Raw genomic sequence first — 14083 nt, 5'->3', positions numbered from 1 at the left:
TCTTGTGCGTACTTTTTCAGACCTTGGTTGGCAGATCATTGCTGTATATTGCATATATTCAACTGCAGTCAGACATCTGCAGCCAACTGTTTTAGAGGGAACATTTACAGACATTGTGCGCAAGTAAGCAAACTGCTACAGTTTGTGTAAACGAGAACGGAAGTTTTATATTAGTCAGAGGAACAGAAGATGATATTTAGGTCCACAATTTGAAACATTTGCTTTAAAGGGTACCCGTAGTGAATTTTATGTATTACAGAGTCAGTAATCTAGCATTTAGCATTAGCTCACCCCTTACCCTTCATCGATGACTCTGACCCCTCATGCTCCTGCAGCTCCACCCCTTTTATCCAAATATAGTCACTTCTGGCTCCAAAAAGCCAACATAAGAGCCAAATCGCAGAAACCAGTAGTTGATGTTATGTTCCGCTATCCACTAATTATATACAGACAATGAGTAGCACAAACAAGAAGTCTGGAAGTGCAACTGCAAAGCAAACACTAGACAGAAGAAGAGAGAACTGTCAACAAAAGTATATGATACTAAACAAATGAAAGAAATAACAGGGCAAAAGGGATTACTGCAAAAAAAGGTCAAAAAGTAAGTAGTCTTCCATTACCTACATGGGCTTCATATACAAAAGATATGCTCAATTTTAAACCCCAGTGCATCATGGGATATTAATTATGTTGAGCATGTGACAACAACTGCCTTTAAGTATTCTGAGCCAGTGAAGAGCCTAGCACCAATTTTATTACTTCAAAAATAAAATAAAATAGCTCATGTGAGTAGATTATTTTTAAGATACAAGTTTTATTTTTGAGATTTCAGTGACTTTAATGTTTTGTTTTTTTAAACAATTTATTTTGTTTTATATTTCACATTTTAAACTTAAATGACTTCAAAATTAGACCTCCTTTTGCCGAAGGTCTGGCTTCAACATGAGATGAGAGATCCACACTAATGATACAGTTTTAAAATAAAGACATTAACATGAAAAGTCTTTTCTCTTATTTCATATGATTCTATTTGTGCAGCATGGGGCCAGTACACTTTACACTTCCTTTTCCTTTCCCTCGTCCTCTGACCTCTGGTCTCTCTCTCTATCTGCAAAGCATGATAATGATGACACCAGTGTGTTGACCCGTCATAACCACAGGTTCTAGATCCTCTGATCCAGTTCATTCCTTTACTTTCTTTACTTTCTGGGTAAATTCCAGTGGCATTTTCAGTTGAATAACCTCTCAGCTGGCACGTCGGTTTCTGCACATGAAATTTGACACCATGGCAATGTAACCCTATTGTTTATCTGTTGCTAGGTAACCCACTTCAATGATGATTCTATGATTCTGGGCATAGTAAGGTGATTGGCCATTGGGAGGCTATTGTGTTCCAAAATTGCTAATATCTCCCTAAATATTGGTCCTATCAACTTGCCGTTTTCACAAGTCTCTTCCTTGATCAAAAATACACAAGTTTGCCAAACTGCAGCAGTCAGCTCTTTCTGGATTTTGTGTGATGCCACAGACACAGACAGAGTCCACTTCCCTTTTATAATATAGGATAACACCTATTACGTTTAAATAACTCCCTATCCAGGCTTCATTACATCTTATAACTCCTGAAAGTTAAACAAACAGAAACAGCCAAACAGAACTGACTAAAATTGGATCGTCTTTCCACCCTGGTATCGCTTTAGACTATAAAAACAGCTTGTTTCCCCACTGCTTAGATCCCTCAATCTGTCCTTCACCCTGCTGCTTTCCTCTACTCCTCTCTTTCATTTTTTCATGAAGCAGCCACCACCCCATTCAGCCATTTTCTAGATTACTTCCTCAGCTCAGAGGAAAACAGAAAGATGCATTTTCAAGTCAAAGCTGTAGCTATTATTAGGATTTAATTCACTTAAGAATCCACTGGGCGTAGAAAGAGCTACTGTTTGATCATAAGTGATATTTAGCGAGCTCATAAACTGTCAAGAGTCATATTGCAAATTCTAGCTACTCCTGACCTTTACCGTATACAGTGTGATATAATGCTGTTCAGCTCGAAAAAACATGGCATAGAGTTCACTGTTGGTTGTCATGTATAAATAGAGTTGGTCTCTGCTGCCTTATCTGTGCTGCCAGCCTGCTAGACAATCACCTACTCTTTCCAGTCCCATGCTAAATGACTCATATCCCTCAGCAGATTGAATCATAGTGTGTATCCGTCACTACATTTAAATGCAGCTCCTGATGGCATACAGGACCTTCTGTAATATAAGGCGTTCTCATGCAATCTCTTTCTGGCTCTTTGCAAATTCTTTTTTTTCCTTTCTGTCTTCTGCTTTCCATAAGTCACGTCTCTGTTTTGTTTTTTTTGCCATTCTTTACCGCAGTGAAATAAACCGTCTGGATCTGGGCCTGACAGTAGAGGTGTGGAATAAAGGGCTGATCTGGGACACCATGGTGGGCACCTTATGGATCCCCCTGCGCAGCATACGGCAGTCCAACGAGGTACAACGCCTCTTGGTCTCATTCTGGCTCTGACCTCCATCATCCATAATAACCCTGGCTCTTTGGTCAACATCATCATGTTATGAAAGAAAATAATATCTCTTGTGAAAGGCCCTAAAATGTGACATGTATTGATATGATGATTATTTGAAGAGTTTTTACTGTGGTCGCAACATACTCATAAAATAGAAATATAGAAACAGTAAAGGTATTAAATAAATCAGTAGGTAATAAATTGTTGATTACCTACTAGAGATTAGGTAACTATGCTGGAGTCAATGTAAATACACCAGGAGGACAGAAGACACATCTTAGGAATATGAAAGGTGAGGACGAAGACGTTTCACAGTACAATCCTCAGTATTCTCTCTAGTGTAGGTGTAAATTTTTTATCTTGGTTGTAATAACCTTTCAAGTGGTTCCTTGTACCAGTAGTCCTGATGGTTTATGGAGGTACAACCCAAGAGGCTCACACAGTTTCAGCTCCACTGCCAGGTTTGCACACACCACCAACCTCCTCTTGGCAAGAAACTAAAGGCTTTGGAAGAAACTGATGGGCAGTACAGGATAAAGAGAATCCCAGTGAGGTGCCTCATTTTCTAGGGTATATTTAGCCAGTAGCCCTCACAGTTTTCTCTCTTGTATTCTTTGTGTTGTTGTCACAGGAGGGTCCAGGTCAGTGGCTGACCCTGGACTCCAACGTGATCATGGCAGAGAATGAAATCTGTGGAACCAAAGACCCGACTTTCCACAGGCTGCTGCTCGACACCCGCTTTGAACTGCCACTAGGTTTGACCTTTAACCTAGTCTTATACATCTTTCCTATGTGTTAAAAAAAAAAAAAAATTATATATATATATATATATATATATATATATATATATATACTTAATGCCATTAAAAAGGCACGGTCCAAAAATGTGGTGTAATTTCCAGTAAATTATTTGCTCAGGTGCCTAATTGGTATATGTTGCTCACGAGATGAGTAACACAGTTAACAGCTGTATTTTTTTCATTCCCAATGCGCGCAATGTCGGCGTTTGGACTAATCCCTTACTGTCGACCATTGAGTTGAATCTCTTGTGCAGTCACACTTGACGGGTAACTTTAGGTGTGGTCAATAGCCGATGTAAAGGCAGCAAAGGAAACAGCGAAATGTTTTTCCCAGCTCAGAATGCCACGACATACGATACAATAGCGTGAACATGCCATTGGCATGTTACGAGCAGGTCTGAGCCGTGTTGAAGTTGGTCGCCATCTGCGCTGTCATTGCCAGTGCCAGATCGATGCTGGATCGGATCGGATCCCTCAGATCAGGATCATGAAACTTGTCAGTTCCATGCATTGTCGCTGTACTGCTTGTTTGGAAGCCAGAGGTGGACACACCTGATACTGAATGATGACACTTTGAATTTCTGAGTACCTGTATTCAGGGACTGAATAAACGTGTTAAGGTGATCACAATTTGTCCACAGTTCATTCTGTAATGAGCAATGCTTCGCTCTTTAATATGAAGGTAACCCCAAACCAGTTAATTTAAAATATCTCCAATTATACTTATTATTCTGACCCGTGTGTTTTTAATGGTGCTAAGTATATATATGCACTCTACCCAGCTAAAACAAGTCACACACACACACACACACACCTACACACGCACACACACACACGCACACACACACACACACACACACATATTTTGTTGGACTGCCGTTGGCTTTGATTACAAGAAACAATCACCACTTCATTGTTTACACCCTGGGATGCTGTAAAGAGGAGGTAAACATGACAAATCCATGGGGCCTAGCATTCCCGGGGGGCCCATAGAACAGTGGAGGGGGCCCAGTGGATATAGGTTAGAAGTTGTGAAAATTTCGTGGAAGCTCCAGCGTACAACAGAGGCATAGAAGCTGGGAGTCCAAAGTGTGTTAAGTTAAGTTTTATTTTCAGTTTACGCCGGTTTCGGTAGTTACGGAATGCACCCCTACTACACTCCCCTCCCTCCCGTTTCTGACAGATACTTTGCTGCAGCGAGGGCCCTCAACATCCACAACTTCCAGGGGGCCCACAGTTGCTAGTGGTGCCCTAGTTTACACCACACTATGTTTGTGCTGTCACATTAGTTGTCACAACATTTATTTTTGTCCAGCGCTGCATTCATTTTTGGCCCAGTCCTTGTATGGGTAATGGGAGAATCAGATCACTGTGTGAAGTCTTCTCCTTCACATCCCAAAAATTCTCAGTGGGGTCCAGGTCTGGACTGCACTGTGGAGGCTAATCCATCCTCTTTCACAATCTGATCCTGATGAACCCTGGGTTTCTTGTTACGTCTATCTGTGTCATCAGAAAAGAACAAATTCCACTGATGCTCAGACCTGGTCTTCAGTTTATTCAGGTTCAGCTGACCTTATTTTATGGACACATAACGTTACACTTAGACCTGAACAACTGAGGCTACGTTTGGACGGTAACGGACTGAACTGAAAACACAAAAGTGGAGTTACATTCTCACTTTTAATTCCGCGTTCAGACGTGCGTTTTGGGGGAGAAATCTGCATGCAGGCGGACACGCAAAAGTGTGTGAAATTTCAGATTTATCGATGTAGTATGCATGCCAGGTGGCGAGGTGGCATCAACACCACCAAGACCAAGTGTCTGTGTAGAACCTTTCTACTTTTCTTCCTATTCTCTCCTAGTGTGAAATACAATCACAAAACAGGAAAACAGAACACTACTCTATAAAATTTCATGACAATTGCGGAAATGACTCTTGAATGTAAATTAGAGCAACTTCAAGGTCCAATGCAGGGAAATAATCCCACCTGTTGTTGTTTTCCTGTACTGCCGCATTCCTATGATGTAAACTCTACACGACGAGAAAATGCAGTTTTGCGTTTTCAACCCTTTAGACGGTGACGCAAGAGTGGAGCGTTTTTAAGATTTCCACTCTGGAAGGTGATTTCACTTTTTTGCGTTTTCAACCTCCAAAAACGCTGTTACCATCTAAACGAAAGCACATCAGATAAAATATTTTGTCGTTTTCACCTGAGAGCATTGTCGTGTAAACTGGGCCTGAACCAACCCCAGATCCTAACACTGCCCCCACAGGCTTATACTATAGGCACTAAGCATGATGGGTAATCACTTCATCCTCCTCTATTCTCACTGTGATGCGTGCATCACTCTGAAACAGGGTCAGTCTGGACTCATCAGACCACATGACCTTTGTCCCATTGAAACAGTCCAATCTTTATGATCTATATCAAACTGATGGTTGTTTAAGAAATGAGAAGCTACTGCATCAGTTGGATTTGATGAAATTGTTTGTCACATATTAATCACTGCATTCATCTAATAGAAGGATCTGAACAATTTTCTTAGTTAAACCCAGGTGGTGACTGGGCTGTGTATAATTTTATTAGATATCATACGTAACTCTAACTACCAGTAATACAACTACAGTATAATATTAACAGTACATTTATTTTTACTGGTCATATTACTCCTTGGGTTATTTGAAATATTGTGGTTCTACCATTTAAAACTTCAGTGGATGATTTTTTCTTTTTTCATGTGTTTATTTACTTACATTAGTTTACCCATTTATTTGACATCACTGGGCAAACATCCATAATTACCTGTAATTATGTAAGGAAAAGGCTTCTGCACCTCTTTTACGCACTGCCTGTATAATATCTAGCTTTTAGGATTAGATGGTGGGTTCAGAGAGGTGGAGCTGTTAAATATGTGACTGGCAGCTTTAATTACCCATCGCTGTTCAGATCCCATTAGACGTGACTGTGCCCTTCAACCTGTTGTGTTTTGACTTCTGTTTTTCCCTGAAACACATCATCTATCTTTACATTTAGTGTTTTGATTTGAGCAGAGAGGAGAGAGCTTCAGTTGGAGTGTGTGTTCTGTATTTGTGATAATCAGAGTGGGCTGAGTGTGTATGTTTTCTGCTGCAGACATTCCAGAGGAGGAGGCCAGATACTGGGCCAAGAAGCTTGAACAGCTAAACGCCATGAGAGACCAAGATGTAAGAAGTGAATTTTATTGTGTTACACTTCCAGGTTCATCATTCAAAGATTCAAAGGTTTTTATTTTGTCAGTTCACTAGATCAGTGGTTCTCAGTCTCTTTTGAACAAACACCCCTTTACATCATCATGGGCCAACCCCCCACCCCCCGAACAATATTTTGCAGCGGGGGGGAGGGCGTTATAGCCCTCCACAGGTAACGGCCCCTTTACTTCATTCTCATCGTCCTTGTCGCATCCATCCCCCCTCCGAAACAAGCTGCTGAGCGAGGGAGGGGATGGGGGGGAGTGGATCTGATGGAGCTTATACACGTAGAATAGGTAGCACCCCCCTCGCAACCCAGGGGGTGGGAGGATGTGATGTACCTTATTGCGGAGGAGTGAGGGGGGCACAAAAATTATATTGTAATGGTAACAAGTGGTACCAAGCACAACAAACCCTGCCCTTCACACATACTGTAGCTAATTTTGGCATGGATCCAGCTGATGTCATCATGTCTATGTGTGTGCTGATGTCAACATATCAATTGCTTCTATATATGTGCCAAATTTGAAGTAAATTAAAACAAAATTGATGTTTTTATAGACATTTAAAATTTCTCCCATTATAAGTAAATGGGAGAAAAAAAAAGATTTAAAAAAATTCACAAAAAATCTTAACTTTGACCTACTTTTCCCAAAATGTAATCACATCTATTCTGGGTCACTGGCAATCTATTAACTAAATCTGATATAAATTCAACCAGTATTTTTGCTGCTACAGATGTGAAATTTCACCCATTATAAGTAAATAGCAAAAAAAAAAAAAAAGATTTAAGAAATTCATAAAATGTTTTAACTTTGACCTACTGTTCCCAAAATGTAATCAGATCTATTCTGGGTCACTTGCAATCTGTAAACCCAATGTGGTATGATTTCAACCAATAGTTTTGCTGCTAAAGTGTTAACAAACCAACAAACCGAACCAAAGACAATACCCCTTGCCTCCTCTTCAGGGTGCAGGGTAATGAAGTGTAGAATATCTGCAGTATTTTCCTTTTCCCTACTTCTCTACAGTTCTTTTCCGTTTCACATTCTGTCTATCTTGCTTTTGCCACATAAGTTAACTCTTCAACTTTATTCTGTGTGTTGTTGTTTTTGTCAGTATGCCTATCAAGAGGAGCAGGAGCGACCCCTCCATGCACCGTCCACACAGTGCTGTGAGTGTTACCAGATCAGGCTCTTCTGCGTCCGCCTCCCGCTGTGTCCTTTTCCTGCCTCCCTTCTCCCTCTCTCTCTCTCTTTCGTTCTCTCTCTCCCTCTCTCTCTCCTTCTGCTCCCTCGCCCTGACTTACTGAAAACAGGACCAGACAGGAGGTTGAAATGAGGCTGATAGATGAGGCCGAGGCAGGGGAGGAGAGCTGATGTGACGAATCACTTGAGCAGGCCTGTCTGAGCACTTGAATGACTTATAAGTGCTAGATGTGTGATGAATGTGAACTGACATACGCTGGGTTGTCAGACACACACCGCCCTGCCTGTCTGTCTGTCTGTTTAGTGATTTCTCACACAGGGGGCAGGTGGATAAGTGTGTAGAGTATACATCTGTGGACAGACGGGTTGGTTGGCGTCATGATGTGTGAGTTTCTGTGCAAATATGATGCACCATTATGTGTATTTTCTCTTTTTCCTGTGATTTACTTACAGGATTCTACACACAAATTTACATCTTAACTTTAAATAATTACTTCTCAGGGCTACAAATCTCTCTGTATGGTTGTTTACCTGGCTTGTGCCTTGCTGCTGAGTTTAATTTGTGGTCCAGACCTAATTTGTTTTCTTTCCAACCTTTTATTTCCTTGCAGGTAATTGGAGTCTCTGGGGAGATCAGCAAAGTAAGTTTCTTTCATGGGCTTCCGCTAATGACTTGGAGTAATCCTGTATTTATTGTCCATGTCTTGCTTAATGCAATGATCTCCTTGTGTAGTTTTCCCACACAGACTGTTAACTGTCATGAATACATAGTGTGTTTTTTATCAGCTCCCCTTGCTTCTGTGTAAATTGTTTGCTGATAAAATAAGACACAAACTCAGTTCAATTATGTCCATTTTTTTTCCTTTGTTTAATGGTTTGCTGTAACTTTCCCTGTCATTCACAATAACCAAGACCTCATTAAAATTATATTTTTGTGACTTTCACAAACTCTCCTTAATCCCATCATTAACCAATAAAAACCCAGTGGTACTTTTGTGGCAGTTTCCAAATGATTTTTTCTCTATTTTTAACCTTTCTTAAATGATTCAGTAACATTTATTTGCATATTATGCTTTATACTAGTATGTGACCCATGGGGAACCATGGGCTGTAGATGGGGGAGTTTTTATGCTGGGGAGACAAGACTTTTGGGAAAAGATATTAATCTAAGTATTGACAGGCACGACTGCAGAGTGAAATAGTGAGTGGGGTGGGGGGTGAACAGTTCGTAAGACAGTACAGAACCGTCCGTGCCACATGTACTTCACAATGAGTACGCGCAGAAATGAAATTGAAACTTAACAGGTGTTCCTAATTCCTCTACATCTCCTGCTGTTGTGAAGCTCATTTACCTTTTCCCTACCTCCTAAAAGTTCACAAACTTTGTTTTAGGGGGCAGGACATTTGTTTAAGGGGGCGTTGCCCCCTCTTGCCCTCTCCAGAACTGCCTCGAATACCAATATATCGGGACTGTAGCTTGTAAATGTGGTGTTCCTGTTTTTAACTTCATTTCCCATCATGCAGCGTGCTACTGTACTTCCGTGATTGTAAGGCAATTGTATTTCAAATTGACTAACATCTCCAAAAATATGGGTTCCTATCAACTTGCTGACATATTTAATGTGGAGACGTGACTATTCCTCAACTCTAGGTACCAAATTGGTCCGTTAAAAATGTCTAAATTTGGTAGAATCATGCTGACACACACACACACACAGACGCTCTGAGCCCCTCCAGTATTATGATATAGATTTTGTATTCTTAAATGAAAATCAGGTATTTTCCTGTATATTTAATGTATTATTTATGAGGATGTTCATAAAAGCTTAAATTAAAGTTGAGGGTTTTTATATAAAAATCTGAGAAAATGGAAGAAAAAGCAACTTTTTTAGTAAAATCTATCACTAACTGAACACAAAACAAGTGTGTCCATCCACTGTCATTAATCAAACTCCATGGGTTTTCGTGGTGAATCAATATTGTAGAAGATGACAGTGTTTCCGTGTTCACTCTCTGAACATCCAGATGGGTCGTAACTGATGACCATGAAAAGAAGAAAAACTGCATTTTATATCAATTATTTACATGTATTGATATGATTAATGGATCAACAGGGATTTAGCTTTTCATATCAGTAAATGACTTTGGTTGCCAGTGGATGTTTGGGTCTTTATGGGTTCATGGCTTATGTTTGCACCAGTAAACTCCATTGCTGATACATGAAATGCTGTATGATTGAATTGCACTGATTGTCTTCTCCTCTCACCCTATCACTTCCTGTGTTCTCCCACTGTGTTTATCTGAACAGATGAGGACCCAGACAGCGCTGTGGATGACAGGGACAGTGACTACCGCAGCGAAACCAGTAACAGCATGCCCCCTCCCTACTACACCACTTCCCAGCCCAATGCTTCCATGCATCAGTATCCCATGAGGCACCAGCACTACAGACACTCCTACAACGATGACATCCATGAGCCGGACTACGACCACAGAGCTATGAGGTAAAGATCACAGAGCAGTCACTGTTTTGCTGAAAGTGAAACTGAGGTACAATGTTTTCTGTTTCCCTTAAACGGCTTATCTGCACCCAATCTCATGGGGACATGTGTCAAAATGTATCAGTAAGATTAACATTACACTGGATATTTTGTTGAGAAAATGTGAAAAAACTGTGGAACAAAATAGTTTCTTGTTGAAAATGTAGCATCACTTTGTCAATCTTTGTGAATAAGTCCTCTGGGAGTCTCTATTCACCTAGCGTTTAGCCATAGACAGCTCAGCCCCAGTGGCTTTGTGTTGTTTTTATGTTTTTAACATGTTGTCCCACTGTGCTCTCCTCCTCTAGAGATTAACCCTGGCCTCAGTGTATACAAGCATACTGGGGCGCAGAGTTCTTGTATACAGGTCATGTGTGAAGTGGGCCTCTGTGGTTATTTATTGTATGTGTGTGGGTGCATGTGTGATCGTGATTGTGGGTGCCTGCATCTTTGTGTGCATGTCGAGTGTGTGAGCATTGAACCTCCCCTTTGATTCTCTTCAGTGCAAACATGTTTAACAAAAACAAAGAAGAAGAGTCGTATTAGTGTTCAGAGGTAGCCAAGCTTATCATTAGCCTCATAGTATAAATGCCAAAGTCATACTTTTTTCATGTCATAGCCAAAAAAATGAAGAATGAAGCAGCAATGTTGGAGTAAAGTTACACAGATATCACGATTTTGGCCAAAAATATGATTTAGAATAATGCTATGAGGCTAACGAAATGCAATTTGCTGATTTCTTTTGGATTAAAAAGGGTTCAAATCAGTTAGACCTGCCTCGGTTAACCCATAAAGACCCAGTGCCTCTTCTGTGGTAGTTCCCAAATGAATTTTTCTCAATTTTAACCTTTCTTAAGCGATTTATCAACATTTATTCTTATATTATGCTTTGTATTTTGTATTCATAAGTGAAAATCAGGTACTTTCCTATATATTTAATTCATTGATCATGTGGATGTTCATAAAAGTTCAAAGGGTTTGTCTCTTTTCTGTACCTACCTGGCCCACTTTCATAGACTTACTCTGTAGTTGAATTTTTGATTCCAAAAAGGATCCATCTTATGATGCCATATATTAATATTCTCCAACTATCTAAACCTCCAGATGCTGCTACAGTAGCAGCTGAACTCACCTCCATTTGCCATCACCTTGCACCAGCAATATTTCTTAAAAATCACATCAAAGCTCCAATGCAATTTCTTCAGCTTCTATATCATTCATGCTTATAATACTTAAATAGAGCCTTTAATATGTGTCCAGCTCCATATAATGACCAAACATGACCTTTGACCTGAACTCATTTGAATATCATGTTGGAAAATAAAGCAAAATCATTAGGTTTGACTTTAAAATCTAAAATAACATTCTTGCCCACCTTGTACATTCTATTACTTGAAATATGTTAAACACATTATATTTATACATAAAATATATTGAGCTGTAGAATCTACGAGGAGGCCAAGATGTTCAATTTGAAGGCAAACTAAGAAGGTTTAAAAATGATACAACACGTGCAGAAGTGAATGGAACATCCCAACTGATCACCTAACCATGTCTTATTTATAAATGTTTGTTGTTATTATGATCATCAGTAGTTGTTGCTTTAATGGAACTCCTTTCCAGTTGAATAAATCAAGTCGCTATTAATACAAAAGAGTTCCAGACTTAGTATTCCAGACATTATCACCCTAAAAGAGATCACTTTTGGAGATGCTTGATATTGCTGTTGCTGTTGTTGACTCATGCATCACTGAACATGGTTCAAAATGATTTTCTAGACATAATTATGTATTTAACTGAGCCAGACATACCTATTTTTAAAATAAATCCAAACTAGCCCAAACAGATAGGATACCAGAATATGTCCTTAAAGTTGAGGGGTTTTATATCAAAAACAGAGAAAACTGAAGATAAACTGACTTTTTCAGTCAAATATAGCATTAACTGAACATAAACGAAGTGTCTCCATCCACTGTCATAAGGAAGGACCTCACTGAAATGTTATTTTTTTGACTTTCACATTACCTTTCGTTACAAACTCTCCTTAATCCCATCATTTATCCATAAAGACCCAGTGCTACTTTCATTGCAGTTCCAAAATGATTTTTTTCTCTATTTTTAACCTTTTTTAAATGACTTATCAACATTTATTCTTATATTATGCTTTATATTTTGTATTCTTAGGTGAAAATCAGGTATTTTCCTATATATTTAATTTATTTATCACGTGGATGTTCATAAAAGTCCAAATTAAAGTTGAGGGGTTTTATATAAAAAACAGAGAAAACTGAAGATAAAGTGGCTTTTTCAGTAAAATGTATCATTCACTGAACATAAACAAAGTCTCTCCATCCACTGTCATTGATCCAACTCCATGGGTTTTCATGGTGAATCAATGCTGTAGAAGATGACGGTGTTTCCACTTTCACTATGGAGCCTCTGAACGTCCAAATGGGTCATATCTGATGAACATGAAAAGATGACAAACTGCATTTTACGCCAATTATTTACATGTATTGATAGGATTAGTGGATCAACAGGGATTTAACTTCTCATATCAGTAAATGATTTTGGTTTCCAGTGGATGTTTGGGTCTTTATGGGTTAAAAGTAAAGTAAAATAAGCAAAATTAGTTGACATGCACAACAGCACTGTGGCATTTGAAGACTCCCCAAGATGAAAATGATGTAAAAAAAAAAAAAAAAAAAAAGGTGTAAAAACTTAAAAGACCTAAAAACAAAATCAACATAAAGATGAAACATGAAGGGAAAAACCACTTTCTGACACTGTTTTGAGAGTGGAAGACACAGGATGAACGTCGACATTATGGCACCTCAGAATGTATTTGTGTATATTTGCTTCTTGCAGAAACAAAAAATAGATTTTTTTGGGTCTCAAGCTGAAAAAGTGTTGGAACCACTGGGTCAGATCCTGAACAGGCAGAGCTCAACAGAGGCTCGGTTTGGTTAGAGCTTTCTTTGACACACTTGCTCTGAGCTCTACTGATGCTCCTCTCCTACCTCTCCCCTCCTCCCTACCTCCTTCCCTGCTCCTCTTACCAGACGCTATGATAGTTTAGACTCGGCCACCAACGGGCGCAGCGATATCGACTCAGGCTCAGGGTCAAGCCGCCGCACCAGTCGTCAGTATTCTCTAGACAGTAGGCATTCACTGTCCGATAGGTGGGTCTCTGTACCTCCTCTCCAACTCCTCCTCCTCCTCCTCCTCTTCTTCCTCCTGCTCCGGCCTGTGACTCCGTCTCGCTGTGACGTCAGTGATGGACTTGTCCCGTCCTCCTCGCTCGCTGTGCTTGCATGCGCTCATACCCTATCTCTGTATATGTATATTCTATATCTATATAGAAAACTACTGGTCCTGCATCTATCTTTACTTTGTTCCTGATGAAAAAAATGTATAACGTAAAGTGAGTATCGCAGCTATACTCATGTCATCCACTCCACTGTTGAACTCCTCTGTGCAGTTTTTTGTTTATATATGTGGGTGAGTGATTGACTGGCATTTGTGTGTGTGTGGTGTTACATAACAGTCAAGGATTTATTGTTGGTTGTTCAGACTTTATGTAAAAGCCTGTGTGAATGTGTTTGTGTGCACTGGAGTGCATCTGTTGTCGTGACAGCCAGTTATTACAGCCTCACCCTCTATGTGAGCCCTGTCTTGCTCTGGGTGTCCCGTACTTGGTAATTATGTACATTTAATTTCCACTTACAAGACAGCGGAAAACCCACAGCCCACTAATGGGGACCTTCCAAAGA

The 14083-nt window shown here is 39.8% G+C and overlaps 1 protein-coding gene across 3 annotated transcripts in view; it reads left to right on the top strand.

Moving 5' to 3' along the window:
- The window catches only part of unc13a (unc-13 homolog A (C. elegans)), a 76850-nt gene that overhangs the window by 7671 nt on the left and 55096 nt on the right, over window positions 1-14083 (top strand). For 2 of the 3 annotated variants that reach the window (XM_030131916.1, XM_030131915.1), the window contains exons 4-9: window positions 2382-2499; window positions 3165-3288; window positions 6468-6538; window positions 7682-7736; window positions 8382-8411; window positions 10079-10274. In XM_030131916.1, the coding sequence (XP_029987776.1) occupies window positions 2382-2499; window positions 3165-3288; window positions 6468-6538; window positions 7682-7736; window positions 8382-8411; window positions 10079-10274 (594 nt within the window). Of the gene's footprint in view, window positions 1-2381; window positions 2500-3164; window positions 3289-6467; window positions 6539-7681; window positions 7737-8381; window positions 8412-10078; window positions 10275-13372; window positions 13493-14083 lie in introns of all 3 variants that reach the window. The other variant, XM_030131914.1, reaches the window with a different exon arrangement.

The sequence above is a fragment of the Sphaeramia orbicularis genome, chromosome 4 (assembly GCF_902148855.1).
Source record: "Sphaeramia orbicularis chromosome 4, fSphaOr1.1, whole genome shotgun sequence".
Classification (NCBI taxonomy): domain Eukaryota; kingdom Metazoa; phylum Chordata; class Actinopteri; order Kurtiformes; family Apogonidae; genus Sphaeramia; species Sphaeramia orbicularis.
This window is presented reverse-complemented; position numbering and strand designations above follow the sequence as displayed.